The sequence below is a fragment of the Oncorhynchus keta genome, chromosome 29 (assembly GCF_023373465.1).
Source record: "Oncorhynchus keta strain PuntledgeMale-10-30-2019 chromosome 29, Oket_V2, whole genome shotgun sequence".
In the NCBI taxonomy this organism is placed as follows: Eukaryota; Metazoa; Chordata; class Actinopteri; order Salmoniformes; family Salmonidae; genus Oncorhynchus; species Oncorhynchus keta.
Window position 1 is genome coordinate 26,866,957 of NC_068449.1, and position 24,204 is coordinate 26,891,160.

The 24,204-nt window shown below is 42.3% G+C and overlaps 2 protein-coding genes across 10 annotated transcripts in view; both read right to left on the minus strand.

Annotated features, from left to right (window-relative positions):
- The window catches only part of rock2a (rho-associated, coiled-coil containing protein kinase 2a), a 51,667-nt gene extending 42,443 nt beyond the window's left edge, over nucleotides 1-9,224 (minus strand). For 2 of the 3 annotated variants that reach the window (XM_035743151.2, XM_035743150.2), the window contains exon 1: nucleotides 8,410-9,224. In XM_035743151.2, coding sequence (XP_035599044.1) covers nucleotides 8,410-8,508 — 99 coding nt within the window. In that variant the 5' untranslated portion in view covers nucleotides 8,509-9,224. The remainder of the gene's footprint in view (nucleotides 1-8,409) is intronic. The other variant, XM_035743152.2, reaches the window with a different exon arrangement.
- Nucleotides 9,225-10,218: 994 nt separating this feature from the next.
- Nucleotides 10,219-24,204, minus strand: part of LOC118362645 (sine oculis-binding protein homolog A) — a 34,757-nt gene continuing 20,771 nt past the window's right edge. For 4 of the 7 annotated variants that reach the window (XM_035743156.2, XM_035743155.2, XM_035743154.2 and 1 more), the window contains 3 exons: nucleotides 22,131-22,226; nucleotides 16,331-18,344; nucleotides 10,219-15,752 (listed from right to left, as the gene is read on the minus strand). In XM_035743156.2, coding sequence (XP_035599049.1) covers nucleotides 16,341-18,344; nucleotides 22,131-22,226 — 2,100 coding nt within the window. In that variant the 3' untranslated portion in view covers nucleotides 10,219-15,752; nucleotides 16,331-16,340. The remainder of the gene's footprint in view (nucleotides 15,753-16,330; nucleotides 18,345-22,130; nucleotides 22,227-24,204) is intronic. The other 3 variants (XM_035743159.2, XM_035743157.2, XM_035743158.2) reach the window with 2 other exon arrangements.

Below are 24,204 nucleotides of genomic sequence, written 5' to 3' on the forward strand. Positions count from 1 at the left end.
TGGACACTACAGTGTAAGTGGTTAACTTTGTTAAAGCAAGGCCCCTGAACTCTTGTGTATTTTCTGCACTACGCAATGATATGGGCAGCAACCATGTAACACTTTTACAACATACAGGAGTGCGCTGGTTATCAATGGGCAAAGTATTGACATGTTTTTTGTAATTGACAGATGAGCTTAAATTTTTCTTTACTGACCATCATTTTCACTTGTCTGACCGCTTGCATGATGACGAGTTTCTCACACGACTAGACTATCTGGATGATTTTTTCTCTCGCCTGAATGATCTGAATCTAGGATTACAGGGACTCTCCGCAACTATATTCAATGTGTGGGACAAAATTGAGGCTATGATTAAGAAGTTGGAGTTCTTCTCTGCCTGCATTAACAAGGACAACACACAGGTCTTTCCATCATTGTATGATTTTTTTGTGTGCAAATGAACTCAAGCTTACGGACAATGTCAAATGTGATATAGCGAAGCACCTGAGTGAGTTGGGTGCACAATTACGCAGGTACTTTCCCAAAACGAATGACACAAACAACTGGATTCGTTATCCCTTTCATGCCCTGCCTGCAGTCCACTTACTGATATCTGAACAAGAGAGCCTCACTGAAATTGCAACAAGCGGTTCTGTGAAAATGTAATTTAATCAGAAGCCACTGCCAGATTTCTGGATGGGCTGCGCTCAGAGTATCCTGCCTTGGAAAATCAGGCTGTTAAGACACTGATGCCCTTTGCAACCACGTACCTATGTGAGAGCGGATTCTCGGCCCTTACTAGCATGAAAACTAAATACAAGCGCAGACTGTGTGGAAAGATTTAACACAGACTCTCTCCAATACAACCCAACATTGTAGAGTTATGTGCATCCTTTCAAGCACACCCTTCTCATTAACCTGTGGTGAGTTATTCACAATTTGATGAACAAATAAGGTTTTATATGTAAGATGGTTAAAATAAAGAGCAAATTGATTGATTATTATTATATTATTATTTGTGCTCTGGTCCCACGAGCCGGGTTGTGACAAAAACTCACTCTCATTCTTATGTTTAATAAATGTATTTTATAGTGTGTGTGTGGCAGGCTTACAATGATGGCAAAAAAAAAAAATTTGAGAGTGCACTGACACTGGTGCTAGATGGGGTACGCAGCTGGAGGTTGAATGTTTAAAGGGGTACAGGACTATAAAGAGTTTGGGAAGCTCTGGACTAGTGTAACCAATGCACTTTGACACATTTAATTGAGATGTTGCGAGTTCAGCTTGATGTCAATCGTTTTTTAGTCTCTCTCGCCAGACTGAGTGCTCCGCATGCTTCACAGCGACAGTGAGAAGAGACTAATCGTTTATATAATTCCATCATTTGCAAGTTGTCACTCACAGCGGAAGCTTGAAATTGAAGCTGTGTCGAGTCTGGCTGTCACATTTGAGACGTGAGAATTGAAAAGAATAGTTGTCATACCAGGACAATTCCACCACAATGGAACTGCGCTGAGACTTAAAAAGTATGCCAAACAAAAAACATTGATTTAAAAATTTAAGAAAACATACAACTATATGCACATGGACATTTGTTTTTTAAACATACACTGAACATTTTATAAAAACATTTACTGGAAGAACTGTGCAGATGCAAATTTTGGCAACATAATTAAAATCTCCCTCAGTTTGTGTCCACCTTTTCCCATAACAATATCTGCTCTGAATGAAGATTCAACTATGTCTGCAGAAAGAATGGGGTGTCAGGTATGACATGACAAATTGACTTTGATCAAATCTCTTTTGGGTATTAAACTACACTAAGTGATGTAGATTTACACCCAGCAAGACCAACGAAAAAACAAGACCACATTTTCTTGGACCAGACCAAATCTGAACCAATTATACATGTCTATGTTTCACAAGTTTGGACAAAGTACAGCACAGAACAGTAGAGTTAAGTTCAGTACAGCAGAGTATAGTTCAGTACAGTACATTATAGTGTACTCAACTCGTGTACAACTGTCCAAATTCAATAGCCAAAATTACTAATTTTTTGATAACATAATTACATTTTTTTATTAATCACTTAATAATTCATAAACAAAATCGATATCAAAAACACTAATTGACAGGTCTACCTTCACTTGTTACTTCTGTGAACTTGTATTATCCTCCCTCCCCATGACAGAGAGATATTAGAAAATATCTTAAAAGATATGTGGGTTTTTTGCAAAAGTAATTCTCAAGGCACAAGGCAATGTTTCTTAAAAAAACTAACAGAAGGCAGAATAATTTCTCCGAAAATAAATGTGTGTTGATATTAGTTGGCAGGGGTCTTTACTTCAACATTATTGTGTTTTGATGTATTAATAATACCTTTCAAGACTTTCTGGATGTTTTCTTAGACCCCTTTTCCATCTGTTGGAACTGAAATCAAAGCCTTTGCTTAATCCACATTTTTAGGATGGAAATTGCTTGAAAAATGTATATATACACTTTAATAAAATATATATTTTGACTCTTAGTTTTCATTTCACATTTTCCTACAAACTTCAAGTTGGTGCTCAGGGGTCCTTTTATGTGGAAATGACCATCAGCTGCCTATTCTGGCTGCAATAATAATATCAATGGTTATCTAACAATTATGTATAGAGTGGGCATCATAAGTTTACACCCCAATGGATTTTTTTCACATTTTGTTGCGTTACAAAATTCAATTTAAATAGATCTAATTGGGATTTTTTTTTGTCATTGAGCTACACAAAATACTCCATAATGTCAAAAGTGAAAAGAACATTTTACAAAGGTTTACAAATGAATACAAATTAAATAACTAAAATATAGATGTTGCATAAGCCTAAATTAGTTCAGGAGTAAAATGTGGCTTTACAAATCACAAAATAATGGATTCACTTTGAAATAGAGATTTGACATGACTTATTTAATGACTACCACTTCCGTTAGTCAAGTACTGAGTTTGAAACCACATATTCAACTACAAAGACCAGGGAGCTTTTTCAAAAGCCTCAAAGAAGGGCAGTGATTAGTAGATGGGTAACAATAACAAATCAGACATTGAATATATCTTTAAGCATGGTAAAGTTTAAATTATGTATTAACCACCAAGACAACAAAGATACAGTCGTCCTTCTGAACTGAGCTGCAGGAAAGGAAGGAAACTGCTGAGGGATGCCACCATGAGGCCAATGGTGATTTTAAAACAGCTACAGAGTTAATTGACTGATGGGAGAAAACTGAGGATGGATCAAGAACATTGCAGTTACTCCACGATAATGACCTAAATAACAGTGAAAAGAACAATATACAGTACCAGTCAAAAGTTTGGACACACCTACTCATTCAAGGGATTTGCTTTATTTGTACAATTTTCGACATTACAGAGTAATAGTGAAGACATCAACACGATTAAATAACACATGGAATCATGTACTAACCAAAAAAGTGTTAAACAAATCTAAATAGATTTTAGATTCTTCCAAGTTGCCATCCTTTGTCTTGAAGAGAGCTTTGCACAGTCTTGGCATTCTCTCAAACAGCTTCATGAGGAATGCTTTTCCAACAGTCTTGAAGGAGTTCCCACATATGCTGAGCAGTTGTTGGCTGCTTTTCCTTCATTCTGTGGTCCCACTCATCCAAAACCATCTCAGTTGGGTTGAGGTTGGGTGATTGTGGAGGCAAGGGCATCTGATGCAGCACTCCATCACCCTCCTTGGTCAAATAGCCCTTACACAACCTGGAGGTGTGTTAAGGGTCATTGTCCTGTTGAAAAATAAATGATAGTCCCACTAAGCACAAACCAGATGGGATGGCATATCGCTGCAGAATGCTGTGGTATCCATGCTGGTTAAGTGTGCCTTGATTTCTAAATAGATCACAGACAGTGTCACCGGCAAAGTACCCCACACCATCTCCTCCATGCTTTACGGTGGGAACCACACATGCGGAGATCATCCATTCATACACTCCTTGTCTCACTAAGATACAGCATTTGGAACCAAAATCTCACATTTGGACCCATCAGACCTAAGGACAGATTTCCACCGGTCTCATGCCCATTGCTCGTGTTTCTTGGCACAAGCAAGTCTCTTCTTATTACTGGTGTCCTATAGAAGTGGTTTCTCTGCAGCTATCATCAAGGCAAAGAGTGGCGACTTTGAAGAATCTCAAATCTATTTTGATTTGTTTGACACTTTTTTGGTTACTACATGATTCCATATTTGTTATTTAATAGTTGGATGTCCTCACTGTTATACTATAATGTAGAAAATAGTCAAAATAAAGAAAAACCTGGAATGAGTCGGTGTGTCCAAAGTTTTGACTGGTACTGTAAATATATACACATACATACATATATTCCCAAAACATGCATAATCTATGCAACAAGGCACTAAAGTTACACTGCAATAAAACACAGCGAAGGACTACAACGCTTTGCCTTTAGGCCAAAAAGTACGTTTGGGGAAAATCCAACAACACATCATTGAGTACCTGCCTCCTTATTTTTAAGCATGGTGGTGGCTGCATCATGGTATGGGTATGCTTGATGTCGGCAACGACTGGGGAGTTTTTCAGAATAAAAAGAAACGTAATGGACCCAAGCACAGGCAAAATCATAGAGGAAAACGTGCTTCAGTCTGCTTTACACCAGACACAGGGAGAGGAATTCACCTTTCAGCAGAACATTAACCTACAACACAATGCCAAATCTACACCGGAGTTGCTTACCAAGAAGACAGTGAATGATCCTGAGTGGCCAAGTTATAGTTTTGACTGAAGTCTGCTTGAAAATCTATGGGAAGAGTTTAAAATGGCTTTCTAGCAATGACCCCCAGCAATTTGACAGCACTTGAAGAATAAGGTACAAATATTGTGCTATACAGGCGTGCAAAGTTCTTAAGAGACTTACCCAAAAAGAATCACTAGTGTAATTGCTTCCAAAGGTGTTTGGAATATGTATTGATTCAGAGGGGTGCATACTTATGTAATCAAGGTATATTAGCATTTCATTTTTCAATAAAAAAACACATTGACAGAATATTGTGTAGATCTTGACCAAAAAAAAGAGCCACTTAAATCCATTGCAATCCCACTTTGTAACACAAAATGTGAAGAAATCCAAGGTGGGTGAATATTTGTGATACCCACTGTAGGTGCATATAGAGACAAACAAATTAAACAATATGTTTCTTTGACAACAACGAAACTCTAATATCAGAATAGAAATAAGTTACTGGTGTGAATCTGGCTTTGAAACTCAAATCAAACATTCATTTTGAGCCAGTGAGAGAGGAGAGGTGCAGTTGGATAAAGAGAATAGTGAAAGGGGAAAGTGCAGCAATTCAGAGGGACTTTGAGACCCATATATAGCTCCAACTATTTACTCAATGAGGTCATTTCCTCGAGGACAGTGAAAAGGCTGCAATCAAGTGCCTAGTTAGGCCTATCTCAAGAAATGCCCTCTCTTTCATGCTGCTAGCCCCGAGTGGCCGTTTTGGCGTTCAGGTTTCATCTTTTAATACCACGTGGTTAACAGTACAGTGGTTGATGCTGGTGACTGAAAACAGTTACCCAGTCAGCACTGATGCTCTGCCAAATAAAGGGGATCAGTAGGGCTGGAGCCTGGAGAAAAATACTGCCATCAGTGATGTTTTACTTCAAGCCTCCATGATACAGTATAACGTGTCTAAGCTGATACAGAGCACTCCTGAAATTAAAAGGGTGTGCCCTGGGATTATATTAGATAGCAGTATAGGAGAAGGAGCAACAGAATACAGGAATGTTACTTTACTACACAGTTTTGCAGGTGAAAATGACTATCAACTTAGTTGACATTGCAAAATATCCCAACTGGGCAGGATTTTTCACACTAGCCAGCAATGTACTCAGCTCATGAAATATCTCAACTACAATTTTTATTGAAATAGTTCAAACATATAGCTAATCAAAGTTCAACATTTCTTTTGAACACTATAAAACACTAAGTGCATTCCATCCAATAAATAAAAAATAAGTAACATTAATGGGTCAATTTGAAAGTGCCAGAGGGAGAAGAAAAAAACAGCAGATCAGATCCTGTTGACTGGCCTGAGTTTCCTACCCCTGAACCTGTACTGAACACACCTCACTCTCTCAGCTGCCTGTTAAAAGCAGGCCATCTGATCCAGTTCACATTCTGAGATGGCAGAATGAATGCCATCTCATTCCAGAAGCTTTCCAGGAGACCTTAGCCAGTCTGCTGCAGTACCAGACAGGTCAGCAATAGTTGTCCTCCTCTATGTAGCCCAAACTAGTCTACATGCACTCCTCTGATACGAGTTCCCTCCTATCCTTCCTTTTAATGGATAAATTGCACACTCCATTTATGTGAATCACAATTCACTAGTACCCATTCAAATACATTCCATTTAAATGCTTTGAAACACTGCATTCTTCATTCTATTACACACATTAAACACATTCAAGTCCACAGTCCTTCAGTCATTCATAAGATTCACACTGCTCAGTTGTGTAGTGAAACCTTGGCGGGGTAACTGACAGATCCCAGGCTGCATTCCACTGAGTGTGGGCCTAATTTCAAGTGGCAGTCAGTCCTACACTGCATCAGATCACATCAGGGATGGCCCTGTGATAAGAAACCCCCTTTGAAGAGCAGCTTGACATTCCTGAAACACTCCAGGGACATGTTTTAGGCCTACTCTCTATTTTAGACTATTATCTCATGTGTACATTGTGCAAAACAAGAAGCGTACAGGAAGAAACACGTTTACAGGAAGTAAGGACATAAAAAAGGGCCCAGGCATTGTTCTGCTGAGGCAACACGTTCCTTATCCAGGATAATTATATATAAGCAGCTGTTATAGGTGTTAATGGAGGTCGATGACTAAGTAAGTATGTGTGTGTTCATAATTTATCATTAGGCAATGTTTTTAAAGTGAACAATGGATGGTATATCAGGAAAGGTCTGAATGTGAGAGCATGTAGAAACAGGTCTGACTACATTATTGCAATGCCTGATGCTTGCCTCTGTGCCTTCTTCATAGCAGACAATAACAGAAAGTGAGAGTTGGCCAAAAATGGCTTGGGAGGATACAGCCTGTTCAGTCCTACGCACTCCTCCCACTCAACTTCAGTCTAGAACAGTCATCAAGCTTTGATATCTATCTCCTACTCCTTCCCAGGAAATAAACACTTTTCAGCTGAGGATTCAGTCACTGCATATAAATTAGAGCGATTATGCACGTTTAACAGATGGATTCTTAATTCAACCGGTACTGAAGAAGTTGAACTCCGGTTCAGAAACGGCTTGACATTTTTAATAGTGTCTGAGGGAGCTTCACCAGGAAGCACTTCAAATCCTGAATGTGTAAATCATGAGTGTTTATGATCTTGGTCTGGCTATTTCAGGCTGGACCAACTATTAGGCTATCGCAATAGGTTTCTGCAGAATGTTTTCAGGCCTATAGACAGATGACAGTCCTCTCGACATTCCACAGCAGTGAGTAGGCCTGTATTGGTAAACACTCCCAAAACGTTCACTTATTATTATCCTTTTAAACAGTTGGCTTGGGGCGAAAACCCACTCCTCTCTTTGACAGTTACTACAACGCATCCGTTTGTAGACAAGGGCACGTGTGACATGCCGTTGGTACCCGTCTGGTGCCAAACATGACAATGTGGCGCATATCCCATACAAGTCAGTGGGCCAATCCCTTGATAGGCGGGAGATCGTTCAGGGACTTGACCGGAAGAAACGTTTCCATAGAAGTAGGCTAACCTTCAGGGCTATGCACATTTTCCAATAATCTTAAAACAGATTAAATGCAGTTAGCCTACAGCTATAGCTGTGTTGTCTGCTGCATCAGATGCCCTCATATCACGAGAAAAACATATGGCTCATCTATTTTCGATCCTTTTATACCCTTACATAGGCCTATGTTGCCTGGAATCCCGATGTTGAATTGCATGGAATTCTAAATCAGGCAGAAATTAGCATTTGAGTCAGGAACTATTGACATATAGGCTACACATTGTCACAGGATAAGGCTACACATGATGCTGTAATAGGTGACAACTTAATGCTAAATAATAACGATGTGTTTAGAATTTTTGTTACTCTAAAATATAGTGTAACAGGCCTATTCTTTCTGAAGTAAATGTTGACCTGAATCATGAAAGGCTTGGTTGGTGGTGAGGAAGTTAGCTAAACCTTGCCCAATACCGCGCAGACAGCGAATGATAGGATTTGGCTACAATGTCGACATCGGCAACATCACAATTGATACATATTGGTTAAATGGCGTAAGAAGTCTACTGCTACAATGCATCATGTTGGTTGCTTCAAAGTGCGCGAAGGGAAAACAGAATAGGCCCTATTAATAATTAATAAAATATTAGCAGACTTACGAGTAAACTTTCCAAGTTTATCGCAGATCTTGGATCTTTGATCATGGCCTCCAGCTTTTTCAACCGGTTTTCCATCCTTCTCTCTGCACCAAGTGACATTTTTGCGATTGATTAATGCCCGCTTCTTTTACATATAAGACGAGCCTTATGAGAACTGTTTGGGTTTACATGGGGAAAAGTCTTTTTGTTCTTGGGCAATGGCCGTGGGCCTAGCAGCCTCCTTCTATAATCGCCTCGGAATTGCAGTATCCACAATGTAGAAAAAAAAAAATATCCACCATAAACGGAGAAGCGCAGCTCCGCAAATTTGCCAATTAGTCCGGAGATTTAGTTGAACGCAAATCAAGATATACATTTATAGTACCATATTCCATATGACTGTTCTCTGTGATCCACACCGCGATTAAGTTAGAATTTTAAGAAGATTCAGCAACAGGGCGTTTTCTTGCCCCCCTCCCTTCTCTTTTTGGGCGCTCCGATGTGCTATGCTTAAATTTAAAAAAATGTGTTTCCAAAACAGTCGAAAGTGTTTAAAATCCAACATTTGAAACACTCAAATTACATGGATTTTGTAATTGCATCACTGTCATAAGCAAATTGACAGAGTATGGCGTTCTCCAAAATAGCTTGAGCGATGAACAGTTTAAAAACGTTATACAATCAGCTCCTCTCCTATGCACTACAGAACTATTTCGGTATGTATCCCTGCATGACGAAAAACTAAGGGTTGTCGGAATGTCTAACTGCAGTTAGCCACCGTGGATTCCTCGTACATACTCCACTTCCAGAGCTAGTTCTCTCCTCCCTCCTCTGACATCAACACGCAGACACAAGCCGCCTCATTTACCCATAAGCCTTTTCTGTCTCAAATCAAGCTGCTGTTCAACGTGGGAAGCTGTATCATGAGGAATAATAGAGCTATGTGATGACTACTCTCCTAAAGTTTTACTGTGTGCAACGATCATGAAGTGTGCAACAAGTATGCTACTTCCAGATGATATCATAACTGCAAGTTAATAGATGTCTGAATATTAGTTGTTGGATTTAAATTTAACATCTGGCCTCCCAGCAGTGCCATCTGACTTCTGACATCAGTGTAGCGATTTGGGGGGCTAGCCAACTGGGACTTGAACAGGTGTCCCTCAAATGTCCCTGCGACTATCAATTGAACACATTGCAACAAGACATTTAAACCTCTTGACAGCTTGCCAGGTGTTGCACTAAGGTAGCTACAATTCTATGTTTAATTGGTCAGCATCACACTATTGCAGTAGACATACTGTAGGCCTACACATACTACAATGTACTGTTGCTTATGTCCATCCATTGATTTCAATGATGACATTTCTCCCAGTAATTATAATCTATGTGTGGTGTTGTTTTGATACATTGTGTTTATGCCCATGCATGTAGCTGTTCAGGCAGATGTGAAACCCCCATGGTTTGCTACAGGAGGGGCTGATGTATTCAGCAATGGGAAGGGGGACCCCTGCTGGTGGGCTATTAAGGTGGGTAGTGCACAGTGGGGAAAGCGCCATAGTCAGGCACCTAATGTACATCCCTGCAGTAGAGTATCAATGTGCCACTGTGGTTGCACGCACCAGTCTCGATGCTGTGTAGGCTGGTGCAGACTTTTTGCTGCTTGCCACCCCAAGTGTTCTGTGATGCACAGTGGATGCTATGACACAATGTGACCAATACATATTTTTGTGCTTATGCTCCACTGTGAGAGAAGGAATTCATGTGTGTGTGTGTGTGTGTGTGTGTGTATGTCTGTGGTTAAACAGATATTGACAAAGATGAAACAAGTTGGTGTGTGCCTCTATTTATTAGTCTCCATAAGCAATTCACTGAATAAAGCAAATACTGTTACAGCACAAAATTATTATTTTCAAAGCAATCTTGGCAACAAGTTATAGTAACAACTTCATAATAAAAAGACAACAGTTATATCCATTTCTTGCAGTTTTCTTCACTTTAATTAAATAATACTATAAAATGTACACAAAGGTTGATAATTCACCACTAGATAAAACATAGAAGGGGAAGGAGGATGTTTGTTGGTGGTGTAGGAGGAAGGGTCCTTTAACAAAATGTGAGGGTTGGGTTTATACAAGTCACAGAAAGCTGATCATCTATACATCAACACTAGCAACATAACAAAGTTGTTTTTTGTCCATTTTATTTTGTACAAAGTGGGGAGTCTTACAAGCGAGCATCATCGTCTGCACTGTAGAGTACACAAGTGAGAGTTAAGGCAGATTTTCTGTTCACGTTTGAAAAGTGACATGAGAAATGTCATGTTTTTGTTTAGTTTATTATTTCTACTCTCTATCAAGATTTTGAATAGGAAGTTGTCATTGCATATCTTAGGCTGTTGACCTAGCCTATTTAATTCCATTAAATGGGTGCTGGATTTTTGCTTTTATTCTTCATCTCTCCCCAATGAAATAGACAGTTATATCCACTTCATTCCTTTAAGTAGCATTTGCAAGACTGATGATGCTGGCACTGGAGGGGTGAATTGGCCTTTCAGTCACAACGATGAAGGCGATATTAAGGTGTGTGTGTGTGTGGTATTGTCGGTATGTTAGGGCCACTATGCGTCAAAGGTCTGTGGAGTGCTTCAAAAATCATAGTTGTGAGTATTTTCAGTTCAACTGTGTTCGCAGCAAAGAATACCTACCCTGACACCTAGTGGCAATTCTTAGCTCCACACAGTTATTTATATTTTACTGAGATGCCTCCAGTCCAACAGACAATGGCAGCAATGGTCGGCTGAAATCAGTTGAACACACACATGCACACACAGACCCAGACACACATTTCTGCTGTCAGACAGAAGCCCGACCTGTTTCATTGTCTCAGTTTCAACTGTCTCCAACATCTGTCAAGAACCGCAGACACTACAAGTTTCCAGTTTCAAGGCTATATTTGTCGAAGTATCTCTGGTTCGCATTACATATGGTGATGAGGTCAAGTAAAAGTGAATGAAAGAATGGAAATGATTCCTCATTATCTCTGTTTCCTATGTGATCTCTAATTTTGGTTGAAATCATTGAGGATTAGTCAGTGCAAAAGATATTTGTTTGCAAATTACCTGCTTCTCTTTGAGTGTGCAGTAGCATGACTGCAAAAGGCTAGGTTGCCGAGTCTGGATAAAATGTTAAAACATATATATACAGTACCAGTCAAAGGTTTGGACATACCTACTCATTCAAGGGTTTTTAAAAAACTATTTTCTACATTGTAGAATATAATAGTGAAGACATCAAAACTATGAAATAACACATATGGAATCATGTAGTAACCAAAAAAGTGTTTAACAAATCAAAACAATGCCTTGATGACAGCTTTGCACACTCTTGGCATTCTCTCAACCAGGTTCATGAGGAATGCTTTTACAGCAGTCTTGAAGGAGTTCCCACATATGCTGAGCACTTGTTGGCTGCTTTTCCTTCACTCTGTGGGCCAATTCATCCCAAACCGTCTCAATTGGGTTGAGGTCAGGTGATTGTGGAGGCCAGGTCATCTGCTCTCCTTGGTCAAATAGCCATTACACAGCCTGGAGATGTCATTGTCCTGTTGAAAAACAAATGATAGTCCCACTAAGCCAAAACTAAATGGGATGGCATATCGCTGCAGAATGCTGTGGTAGCCATGCTGGTAAAGTGTGCCTTGAATTCTAAATAAATCACAGACAGTGTCACAAGCAAAGCACACCCACACTATCACACCTCCTCCTCCATGCTTCACGGTGGGAACCACACATGCGGAGATCATCCGTTGACCTACTCTGCATCTCACAAAGACATGGAGGTTGGAACCAAAAATCTCACATTTGGACTCATCAGACCTAAGGACAGATTTACACCGGTCTCATGTCCATTGCTTGTGTTTCTTGGCCCAAGCAAGTCACTTCTTATTATTGGTGTCCTTTAGTAGTGGTTTCTTTGCAGAAATTCGACCTTGAAGGTCTGATTCACACAGTCTTCTCTGAACAGTTGATGTTGAGATGTGTCTGTTACTTGAACTCTGTGAAGCATTTATTTGGGCTCCAATCTGACATGCAATTAACTCTAATGAACTTATCCTCTGCAGCAGAGGTAATTCTGGGTCTTCCTGTCCTGTGGCGGACCTCATGAGAGTCAGTTTCATCATAGCGCTTGATGGTTTTTGCGACTGCACTTGAAGATTTATTCAAAGTTCTTGAAATTTTCCCGATTGACTGATCTTCTGTAATGGACTGTCATTTCTCTTTGCTTACTTGAGCTGTTCTTGCCATGAAATGGACTTGGTCTTTTAACAAATATGGCTTTCTTCTGTATACCACCCCTACATTGTCACAACACAACTGATTGGCTCAAATGCATTAAGAATGAAAGAAATTCCACAAATTAACAGAAACACCTGTTAATTGAAATGCATTCCAGGTGACTACCTACATTTCTGATCCTTTATTTAACTAGGCAAGTCAGTTAAGAACAAATTCTTATTTACAATGACGGCCTAGGAACACTGGGTTAACTGCCTTGTTCAAGGGCAGAATGACAGATTTTTACTTTGTCAGCTCGATTTGATCTATAAACCTTTTGGTTACTGGCCCAACGTCTAACCACTAGGCTACCTGTCACTAATGAAGCTGGTAGAGATAATTCCAAGAGTGTGCAAAGCTGTCATCGAGGCGAAGGGCGGCTACTTTTGAAGAATCTCAAATATAAAATATTTTTTGATTTGTTTCACACTTTTTTGGTTACCAAATTATTCCATATGTGTACCTTCATAGTTTTGATATCTTCACTATTATTCTACAATGTAGAAAATAGTAAAAAAAATAAAGAACAACCCTTGAATGTGTAGGTGTGTCCAAACTTTTGACTGGTACAGTATATATATTTATTTTTAAGACTGGAAATTCAAGAAAAGAATTACTGTGACACAGAATCCTAGTCTTGGCACAGGACAGGCAAAGCCTAAATGCCTGACTACCATGCGGCAGATTGTATTGCAGTGCTTACTTTGAACATTGGTCTCTGGTTCCACCTGCTTGGCATACACAGACACTGGCAAACACTACTGTCATCGGGGAGGAAGTCAAGATAGAGCAGTTGGAACCATACATGGAAGGAGAGAGAATGAATCTCTAAACATCATTTTAGTCCGTGTGTGTGCATGTGCGTGTGTGAGAGAATACATCATGGAGGGTGGTGAGTCGTTGCTATGCGTGTCTGCAAATGCATTCATGTGTGTGTATGTTTATGTGTGTAACTCTCCCATTTTTGTAATAAAACATGCAACCCATAGCTCTGGCTGGTGTGTGGAATTACACTTCCCATCTGCGTTCAGAGGAAGAGAAAGAGGGTTCAGACCCAAAGGGAAATGGGAGAGATGGAAAAAGAAGTTGGCAAAGAAACTGGAGTTTTTAGCTGGACAGATAAAGCATGAAAATCGAAAGAGCAAATTATATGTCGACAGAAGTCTATAGGGAGAAATCTTTGCACCAAAAGAAATACTTTTATTTGAACCTGACAAGCAACATGATGTTTCAAAATTTTCTGTGCAACTGACAAACTTAGAGCCTTTTTGACACCCCCATGTGGTACACTACCCACCAATTTGGCAACATGTACTGTAAGTGCAACTCATTTTGGGTAATAATACATAAGGTTCGTCATTATGTCCCTCAATAGACTCTCAGTCCTTTCAGATCACCAAGCACCAACTAGTGTGTGTGGGGGATTCTGTTAGTCTCTACCGGCAATATAGACTAGCTTGAAGCTAAATATACACTGCCAAAATGTTATAATGCAGACAGATTAACACTTGCAAATGACAACATTTTGAAGAGGGTGAAGGACAGGGAAGTGAGATGATTCCCCATATCATAATGTAAATATGACAAAATCCTTGACTCATTAAAGAATTGATTAATTTGTTTCAGTAGTTTGACTTTACAAATAGTTCTACAGTACGTTTGGACCAGTGTTTCCAGAGAATTATCTATGACTGACAAGCAAATTTGATTTAAGAGAGCCAGCTTCCCTTGCCAATGATAAATCCTAGTGCAACATTACGACCCTGAGCACTAGTGACGAAACAATGCTAATGGCTGTGGTCTCAACTCTCGATTGACGCAATCCCTTTGTGGTGTGATAAGCAGCAGTCATCTTTTTGCTTCCATGATGAAAGTCACATCATTACCATAACCTTACTGTACACATCAGAGATGTGGCTGAAGATATATCATTATCATCAATATCATTGCGGTATTAAAAATGTAAATACAGCCGTGATGATTACAATTAGAATTACACATCTGATTTTGTCTGACCAGGGGCTTGCAGAGAAGCAAAATAGCCTCCACGTTGGCAGAGATTGCACATTGTCCACAGTTACCCACCGTCGTTTGCTGGTGAGGTCTCTACCCTGTTGTCCACAAATCAGTGAGTGAGGATAAACTTGAAAATTCTTGTCTTTTATGACCATGAAACCCACTGAAGATGAGCAGTTCAATAGTGCCAAGGTCTCCTTTTATTGTGGAGATATCCCCACTGCTCCACAAGGGAAAGGTTCTGTGACGCAAAGGGGCCCCTGGTATCTCCAGGAATAGAGTGTGCTACAGTCAGAACACAAGGATTTCACCGCTCCTCTTTTTCTTGTTATTATTCCTCAACCTGTGAGGCTCAGAAAATGTCTCCCTCTGATTGTTACCTTCCATTATGAGATGTCTCTTTTTGGTTTCCAGTTCAAAACAAATGTCCTGTCACCCGCAATGGTGGGATGGGGGTTGGAGGTTAGCATTTTGTGCTGGTTGTGATCATGCAAAGGTGGGGGGCGGGTGGGGATGACTTCAGCCTGACTTTCTTGCCACATAAAAATGCTACACCTTTCACTTTGGAACAGATTGGCTAGAAATGCTACCTTAGGCCTCTTCCAGCAAACACAAAACTGCTGGTAAATCTATTGGCTTTAGCATTGTGGCTTATCAGTCTGACAGCGGAGATCTGACAGAGCATTTGCTTTGGAAGGAAGGGAGAGAGGGGCAGTGTGGGCTAAAGGAATGTGTCTCAAGAGAAAATAACACGTCTGGTCTGGGTTAAAGGTGAATGCCTCCAAGTCCCACTTCCACTGGTCCAGGGGTTATTGTGGTCGGGCCTGTGCCGAGTTGTTAAGATTAGGGTGACAAGGCTAGAATTTGGAGTGCTAGTTGGCTGGGAGAGAGGTTCATGGAGTGGAGGAGCGAGGGGCGGATAGTGGAAGGCTAGTGTTGTCAAGAGCTTCAACAGCATACCTCATTCTGTAGGGAAGTTACTGCCATCTGTCTGAGCTGAAATCTGTCTGAGCTGAAAAGGAGAAAGAGGATCCAGAATTAGACATGTTAGATCAGACAAAGGGAATCCCCATTCTACAGATCTATTTTTCAACCAGACATCTCTTTCGCTCCAACAGACATCTCTTTCGCTCAGATCCAATAGATTTACTGCTGCACGCTTGACTAAAGTAACATTAGCGTGTTATCAACCCTGACATCAAGAGTATATCTTCCTTCACAGTTGTACATTTCTGTCAGCACCCTCTCTCAGATCAGGTCAAAAGCTATGGCAGTGGTGAGGGAAACATTGCATCTATGCTGACAAAAAGGTAATTTTATGTTTGATGAAGAAAAGTCTGTATATTTAAACAATATGATCAAACAGTGCAATTGCTTGCATCAAAATATGCTGCAAAGCAGCACAAACACAAAATACCCCACACAGAGTTAAATCGGACATCTTCATGTTTTGAAGGCCTTTTTGAAAAACTGTCAGACTGTTTGATATTTTTGTGATATTTCCACACGACCCTTAGGGACAGGTACTGGGCAGAGATGATGGGAGGGGGACCACCTTGGGTCCTCAGTAGAGGGTGCCATGAGACCAACCTTTTCTGCCTCATTTGTTCTGATTGCGTATTCGCAGGCACCTCCTCTTTAGCGGTGGCTCCAGCTCGGGGCTCCCTGCCCCTGCTGCCAGGGGAGCGCTGATGCTGCATGACACGATGGCCGTCTTGTCGCTGGGCTTTGGCAGGGGCTGGATGACACAGCCAGCCTTGGGCAGCAGCAGTGCATAGGCGTGGTCGTCATCATCGTCCAGATCCATAAGATTGCAGTTGGCTTCCAGCTTGCCTTCCCAAGTGCCCCCCTGCACTGCCTCCTCACTTGGGCCCCTCTTACCTGGTTCCCACTCTGGCACCAAGCAGCTGTTCTCCTTCAGCGCCTCCAGCTCCAGCTCGCAGTTGGCTGGTTCTCCGCAACCTCCTCCTCCTCTCCGGCCAGGGTCAGACAAAGATGTGGGTAGTGTGCTCCGGCTGGGGCCGTCTGTGTGTTGACTGCTGCCATTTACTATGACATCACAGGGGGCAGGTGGGCTGCAGGGCTGGGTCCGTGGTGTGCCAGGGTGATTTGTTAGCTGGGTATTGTAGGAGTTTTGGTTTGGCTGTGGGGATGGTGATGTGGCCTGGCTACAAGGCAGGAAGCCTGGCTCCAGAGAGTCACTAATGGCCTCCCTGACCTCCTGGCTCATGTCCTCTAGGCTGCTGTCCCCCTTCCCCTGCCCAGAGGCATTCAGAGGGGATGGTCCAGAAGGTGGGGGGCTGGTTGAGTCCCCATTTCGTTCCACCTTTACCTGGACACTGGGCACCACCCGCTGGATGACCTGCTGCAGCCGCGATCGCCGGCCCAGAGTCAGGTCGATCACGCCCTCGGGAAGGGAGGCCGTGGTGGAGGCACACGCCGGACTCTCAGTCTTCACGGTCAGGTCCACCACGTCAGTCCTACTCCTCTCAGAGCCAAAGCGGGCCAGATTGTAGCCAGAGAAGCCCGGAGAGTGCACCCCGGAACTGGAGGGCCCAAACTTGTGATCCCCTCTGGAGGAACCAGGGGAGAAGGGCCTGTGGTCCTCCCCTGATGCACTGGGAATGGGGTTGTTGTTGTTGCTGGGTTTGTCCTTGGAGGTCTTGGGGTTGTAGGGGAAGGGTATGGGGATAGGGATGGGCACCGGCAGGGGCACGATTACAGGGTAAGGGACCAGCAGGGTTGGCGGGGGAACCAGAGGGGCGAGGGAAGGCATACCAAAGTTCATCATGGGTGGCATAAGCATGGGCCCGTTTGGCATCATGTTGGAGTGGAAGGGAAAACCGGGTATGTGTAGGCCTGGATGGGGTGGCATCATCCCTGGGGGGTTCCCTCCCAGGTTGGGGTTGTTAGAGGGATGGTGGTGGGGTGAGAACTGTGTCCTGTGCATAGGGCTGGATGGTGGACCCAGGTTTCTCGGCAGGGGTGGTGGTGGTCCGATGCCAGGGATCATGGGGTTGGACAGGGGGCTGTTAGGGCCTGGGCCGTGGGGAGGTGGGCGGAGGAAAGGTGGCCTCATCTGCTGCATCATCTGGTGCTCCATGAAGAAGGGCAGGGGCACTGGTCCCCGGGGCGTCATCACCATTGGGGGGCTACCCAAGGGGACTCCCATGGGAGAGTGCAGAGAGGGGTGTGAGGGAGGGGGTAAGGTGGGGCTCTCGTGGGCTCTGGGCGTGGGGTTTTTGGAGGAAGGGGAGCAGACAGTGCCTGTCTCAGAGGGAGAGGCAGCGGTGGAGCTGGAGGGGACTGGCACAGAGGGGTTTCCCCCAGGGGAAGGGGCTTTGCGACGTAAGTCACCCAAGGGCGTGCCCCAGGACTCGGGGGTGAGGAGCTGCGCCCCGGTGCTGCTCTCCGACTTGCCCTCCACAGGTCCGTGTCCTGGGTTACACAGGCCCCCTGGCAGCGCCGCCTGAGTCTCTTTGTAGAAGATGTCCATCTTGTACTGGTTCAGGCATTTGGCACTGCAGAACTGCAACCTCCGTTCACCAGCACCGAAGTCCAGGTACTCCTTGGTGTGGCGGATGTGTTTGCACCAGTCACATACCTGTAACACAAAAGACAAGACAAAAGACATCATCAGGTAGAATGCATTACAGATACAACACATAAGCAGTTAAAAAAGTCAGCAACATTGCCCTTTTGCCATGTGGCAAACAACTTTGGTAAGCAGAATGTAATCTCTCAGCCTCACACAGTATCTGCAGATTAGGTACACTAAAACCTGGATTGTAATTAAATTAACTGGTCAAATTTTGTTTTGTTACGCCAAGTAAATAAAAGTACATCTGCATGGCATGTTTGTATCCACATTACTGAAACCCATCTGTATTTTTGTGCTTCCATTGCATAATGGCACATATATAGTCTATATGTAGTGAGGGAGACAGAGAGATTTTCATACTAACTTCACACTGCTATGACCCTTCAGGTACAGGTAATGTACAACACATATGGTAACATCTTGATAAATGCTTACAACTTGAGGAAGAAGTAGCTTTCAACTGGCTTTAAACGTGAGTGCAAATCTGGATCGGCGTACTTAAAGCTTTAGAATGAAAAACACTTTGTCCAGACATGTAATTCACATTTACACCTGCCATGGGGTTTTCACCTCTTAAACTTCCTTCATAAGGAGGAACCACTCCGATAAACCTGAATCCACTGAGCCGTGTGTGACAGTGGCCACAGGCACAGCCGCAGGACATAACAGCCTCAAGTAAAAGGTTTTCCCTGTAAGGAATGATCATAAGTGGGGGTAGATGAATGTGGTGGCTGGGTGAGATGGACAGACGGAGGAGACAAGTGAACAAGCTGCCAGTAGGGGGCATGGAAGTGAGAGTGACAGCTGGGTGGAGTTTTACATGTTCTGGTGAAAATGGCTGCTGAGAACCACCTAGGTGGGTGCTATGATGCATCGCTATTCACTACTGGTGTGCAACTTTAATATGAGTGTTTTGGATATTTTTATTGCACAAAAAAAGATTCTGATTAATGAATTGACTGCATTAAAATGGACATGACTGCATTCAAGTAGAATTGAATGCATTAAAGTGGAATTGACTGTGTTTTAATGGAATGTGATTATCGAATACTACCCTGGGGGCATTACACACAGGGCAGAGGAGCAGCCTGGCACAGCTAGTCAACACTGTGGGATGCCAGGGCCTTGTGATGCCAGGATATTTTTCACTGGCTACAAAAGTTTCCAAAATGCTCACTGTGAATGTTCAATCATCATGTGGCTGTTCGTTTCCATACGGTTAGTTTCATTAGTGTACCTGAGATAATGAACATGACCCTGGTGAGTGGATGGCAATGGGTGGGCCAGGGAGATGGGTACAGCCCGGGCACACAACTCACTCTCCCAGCTCAGAAGGACGTGACAGCGACTCACTGAAGATAATTAAAGCATTAATCAGCTGTCAGACCCACGAACGACGTCCATCCATCACACACACCATAATCCCCCTTGTTGAATGCTAATAAATTGTGGGATGCTACTGGAAGACGATTAGGTTTGGCTCACAGACATACATGTACTGTATGATCCTAACCATTTGATATTTCAGAGGTCACATATATGCCTGCCACACTTGAGTCAAAATTAGATTTGAACACGCACACAAGCACGCAAACACACACACGTCATGGCAACTTCAGATTTGGAACGGTCATGGAACCCTCATAATAATATGCTACTCTTGTGTCATCCTCCTCTGAACCCTGGCCTGATTCATTGATTTGTACCTAATTTTTCACTAAACCTGATTTTCCATAAAGTACTTAGATCTCAGTTGATAGGCCACCCTGATTCATTCACTCTTCTTTAATCTCTCTTTTCCATCCTTTCCCCGTCTCTCAACTGACAGATCACACATGTCAAAGAGATGGACAAATCAGTCAATGACAATCTCATCCATAATTGGATTTTAATGTTAAACAGAGGTCTCCTCCATCACTAGATTTCAGTCAAATGGCCACTGTTAGAAAGGCTGTCATAATGTAGATATGACCATCAGAGACCATATCTGTAGTGCTCTTTACTGTTATAGTGGCGCAGCATTACAGGACCAAAGACTAGTGTTCCATATACTGTCAGCCTGGTTTCATAGACTAGACGTAACATAGTAAACAAAAATCTGGTACACTCAAATTAGTATGATATGTTAAGTTTGGTATAGGTACATAAGACAGAAGGTTACGTGTTCGAATCTCATCACGGACAACTAGCATTTTAGCTAATTAGAAACTTTGCAGCTACTTACTTTGTTTCTCTATATATTATACGAAATGGATGATGGATAGCCACAAATTAATGTTACGTCTAGCCCTGAGTCCAGGTTGATACTGTAGCTCGGTACTCGTACAGGTGAGTGATCAATAGTCAGCCCTTTAGCCTTGATATCAGTAGTCTTCTTTTTAAACTGTCCATTTGGTACACAATGAGCCAAATATTTTTTTTAAGTCTGAAAAGTGCTCTGAGAGTTGGGTTCAATGATGGTAAGCCTGGATATTTTAAATTATAAATGTGTTGACATTTTCTTGGGCTAAAAAAGAAGACAGATGGAAAGCAATTAACGACTTTCTGCATTGTGAGTGAAATTTCACTGTGCATTACCCTGTGCATTATTTTTTCTCTCTCTACTCACTTCCTCTCCTGCACAAAGATGTTTGCAGTTTAATGTAATTATGGTCATTTATTTCAACCACAGCCATCATACTGGCGGTCGCTCTGGCTCGGTTTAACCATTTGCTTTGCTGTAGGTAATTACCAAGCTACCTGGGCCTCCCGAGTGGTGCAGTTGTCTAAGGCACTACATCGCAGTGCTAGCTGTGCCACTAGAGATTCTGGGTTTGAGTCCAGGCTCTGTCCCAGCTGGCTGTGACCGGGAGACCCATGGGGTGGCGCACAATTGACCCAGCGGTGTCTGGTTAGGGGAGGGTTTGGCCGGGAGGGATGTCCTCACCACAGCGACCCCTGTGGTAGGCTGGGTGCAATGCACGCTGGCACGGTTGCCAGGTGTATGGTGTTTCCTTTGACACAATGGTGCAGCTGGCTTCTGGGTTAAGAGGGCATTGTGTCAACAAGCAGTGCGGCTTGGTTGGGTTGTAAAAATACTGATTTCTAGTTTGTCTAGAGAATTTAGGCGTTTTTGAAAACCTGTCCATTTCGCTAACCATCTGGTTAAACACTTAACAAAGTGATCAGCAAGGGAACAGTTTCTGATACTGTGTGTGATAGTATGTGCTGGAGGAACAATATCTGATGGGGTGGAATGTATTATTCGGGAAATGATATTGTGAGGACCAGTATCTGCTGGGGGTACAATATCGGGATCATGATGATCTTATGAAGCTTGCAAAACAAAGTGGGTATATTCCATCACAAACATGTAAATGCATTCATTGAACCTGACACGATTCAAATAGAAAATGGCCAACGTTGTAGAGCTAATCTTTACATGTGAACCACATGTCCAATTCTATTACTGGATTTAAATGTATTGAAGTCACCAAAAACAATGGTCAAGATAAAATTGGCAGAAAAGTCCTCATTATGGATCTATGAAGAGAGAACACAACATCTGAATCGAACACAATGCAAAATGAAAATGAGAAAATAAAACAATTTGAATGAAAAAAGTATGTGATTCACTTTAAATCAATGTACTTGTTTTATATATAACTAAAGGCTAACAGTACATTCTCTAAAAACAAACCTCTTTACATTATTCAACACATCAAACAGTCATTAATATCAAAATATGTCATTACATTTCTAGCCATCAAAAACTTAAACTCTATCTTTGTTAAACGTTTTAGTCCTTACAAGCACATCGCTGTTTGTCTTGAAGACAAGCCTGGGCGTATCCTTAGAATAGCTGTGCTGGGGTAATTTCTCACCACGGCCGTCTTCGTCTCTCGCCTGAGGGGAGAAATAACGGCCTCTTTTTACGAACGGACAAAATAAACAGGTGGACAGAAAAGAAGAAGGGAAAACAACAACAAACGTATGAATGGAAAGACAGTGACAAAGGTCAAATGGTGAACATGCATTTGGGTTGTGGAATCATATGCAGGTTCTCAGCATCATAAAATAAAGCCACGTGGAAAGTGTGTGTGTGTGTGTGTGTGTAGTAACTATAGTTCATTGTTCACATTGACAGCTAAAGAGCCTAGATGTTGTATTGGCATTATGAACTGTGAAAGAGGGGAATTCTATGAGATTTGCACATTAATCTAAACATTGTTATCCGGAGAGTAAATGCTGCATTAATCCTATTTAAAGACTTCCAAGGAGAAACAACTGTTTAACAATATCACAAGCAATGTCCCAGTAATAAAGGTTAAAGGAAAGAGGATATGGGATTTAAAATTCGCCAGCACCACTGGGTTGACGGGATGCTCTCTCTTTTTACATTGGCACTAGACACTGTGCAATCTATAAGCATTGAAATTTACACGCACACACACACACACACACACACACACACACACACACACACACACACACACACACACACACACACACACACACACACACACACACACACACACACACACACACACACACACACACACACACACACACACACACACACACACACACAGATGTGTCATTGTGTCATTATCCAGTCTCCATTTTGTGCTGTGACCCTCTGGTCTGGTGCCAATTCATTTACATATAGTGCTAATGAGGTGCTGGCACAGTGAACGAGGCATGAGGGGCACACACACACATACACAAACAGAGAGAGGGAGAGAGAGAGCGATGGAGAGAGAGATCAACCAGCACCAGACATAGTGTTGGGTGACAGTACAGTCATACAATGGGGACACCACGTCCTTTACTGGGAATCAGGCACAACTGTGTTGTATGACGAGACTGAGAGTATGAAGTAAAACTGACTACCTGGTGATAAACCCACACATTGGCTATGAAAGTGCCTACCCGCCATGGGTAAAACATTTGTCTGTCCAGAGAAGTCAAGCTGCATTTTGAAACAACTTTCCTTCCTTTCCTTTCCTGTTGCAGTGATTATGGGTGACGATGCCCCACTCTCCACTTTTTGGAAGGAAAGCTGTTTCAAAAGTTACTCTTCCTAAAACTACTCCTTGGCTATTAGAAATGTTATTTACGCAAATATTACCAGAGCTTATTCCCCTGGAAAATCCAGTAACACTTTTATCACAGAACATATATGATGTCTTATTGTTGGAAACACTATGACAACTAAATACAGTTGCAGTCTGGCTAAAGTGTCCGGTGTAAACATGGCATCACAGTTCCACACCACCGGTATCTGTGCCCATTGGTGACTAAGATGCCCAGAGGCAGTGGCACACCAGCTGTCACTGTGCAAGCCTCCATATGGGCATCAGTGCCTGCCCAGGTGTGTGTGCTTTTCACCTGTCAAGAGGTGTGTTTCCCAAAAGGTATACCCTCACATATATACACACACACACACACACACACACACACACACACACACACACACACACACACACACACACACACACACACACACACACACACACACACACACACACACACACACACACACACACACACACACACACACACACAACCACAGCAACGAGAAACAGACAATCATGGAGACGTCCCATCGCACAAATACACACACATACACACTCACACATTCTCAAACACATCTAGCACAAATTCACAACTTTCCACCCACCTGGGACAACACACATATTTGGGCCAACCCCCTCCTTCTGTCCTCTCATTAGATTAACCAGCTAACGGGAAATGTTCCTTGAACATTCTCTTTTTGCTCATGTTTGATTGTGGGATAACAAGCTTGTTAAAGCTTGTCAAGTAACTTATGTACTGCTGTTGTAAAAGTGATCTTCATGTCATATTACAACGATCTAGAAAG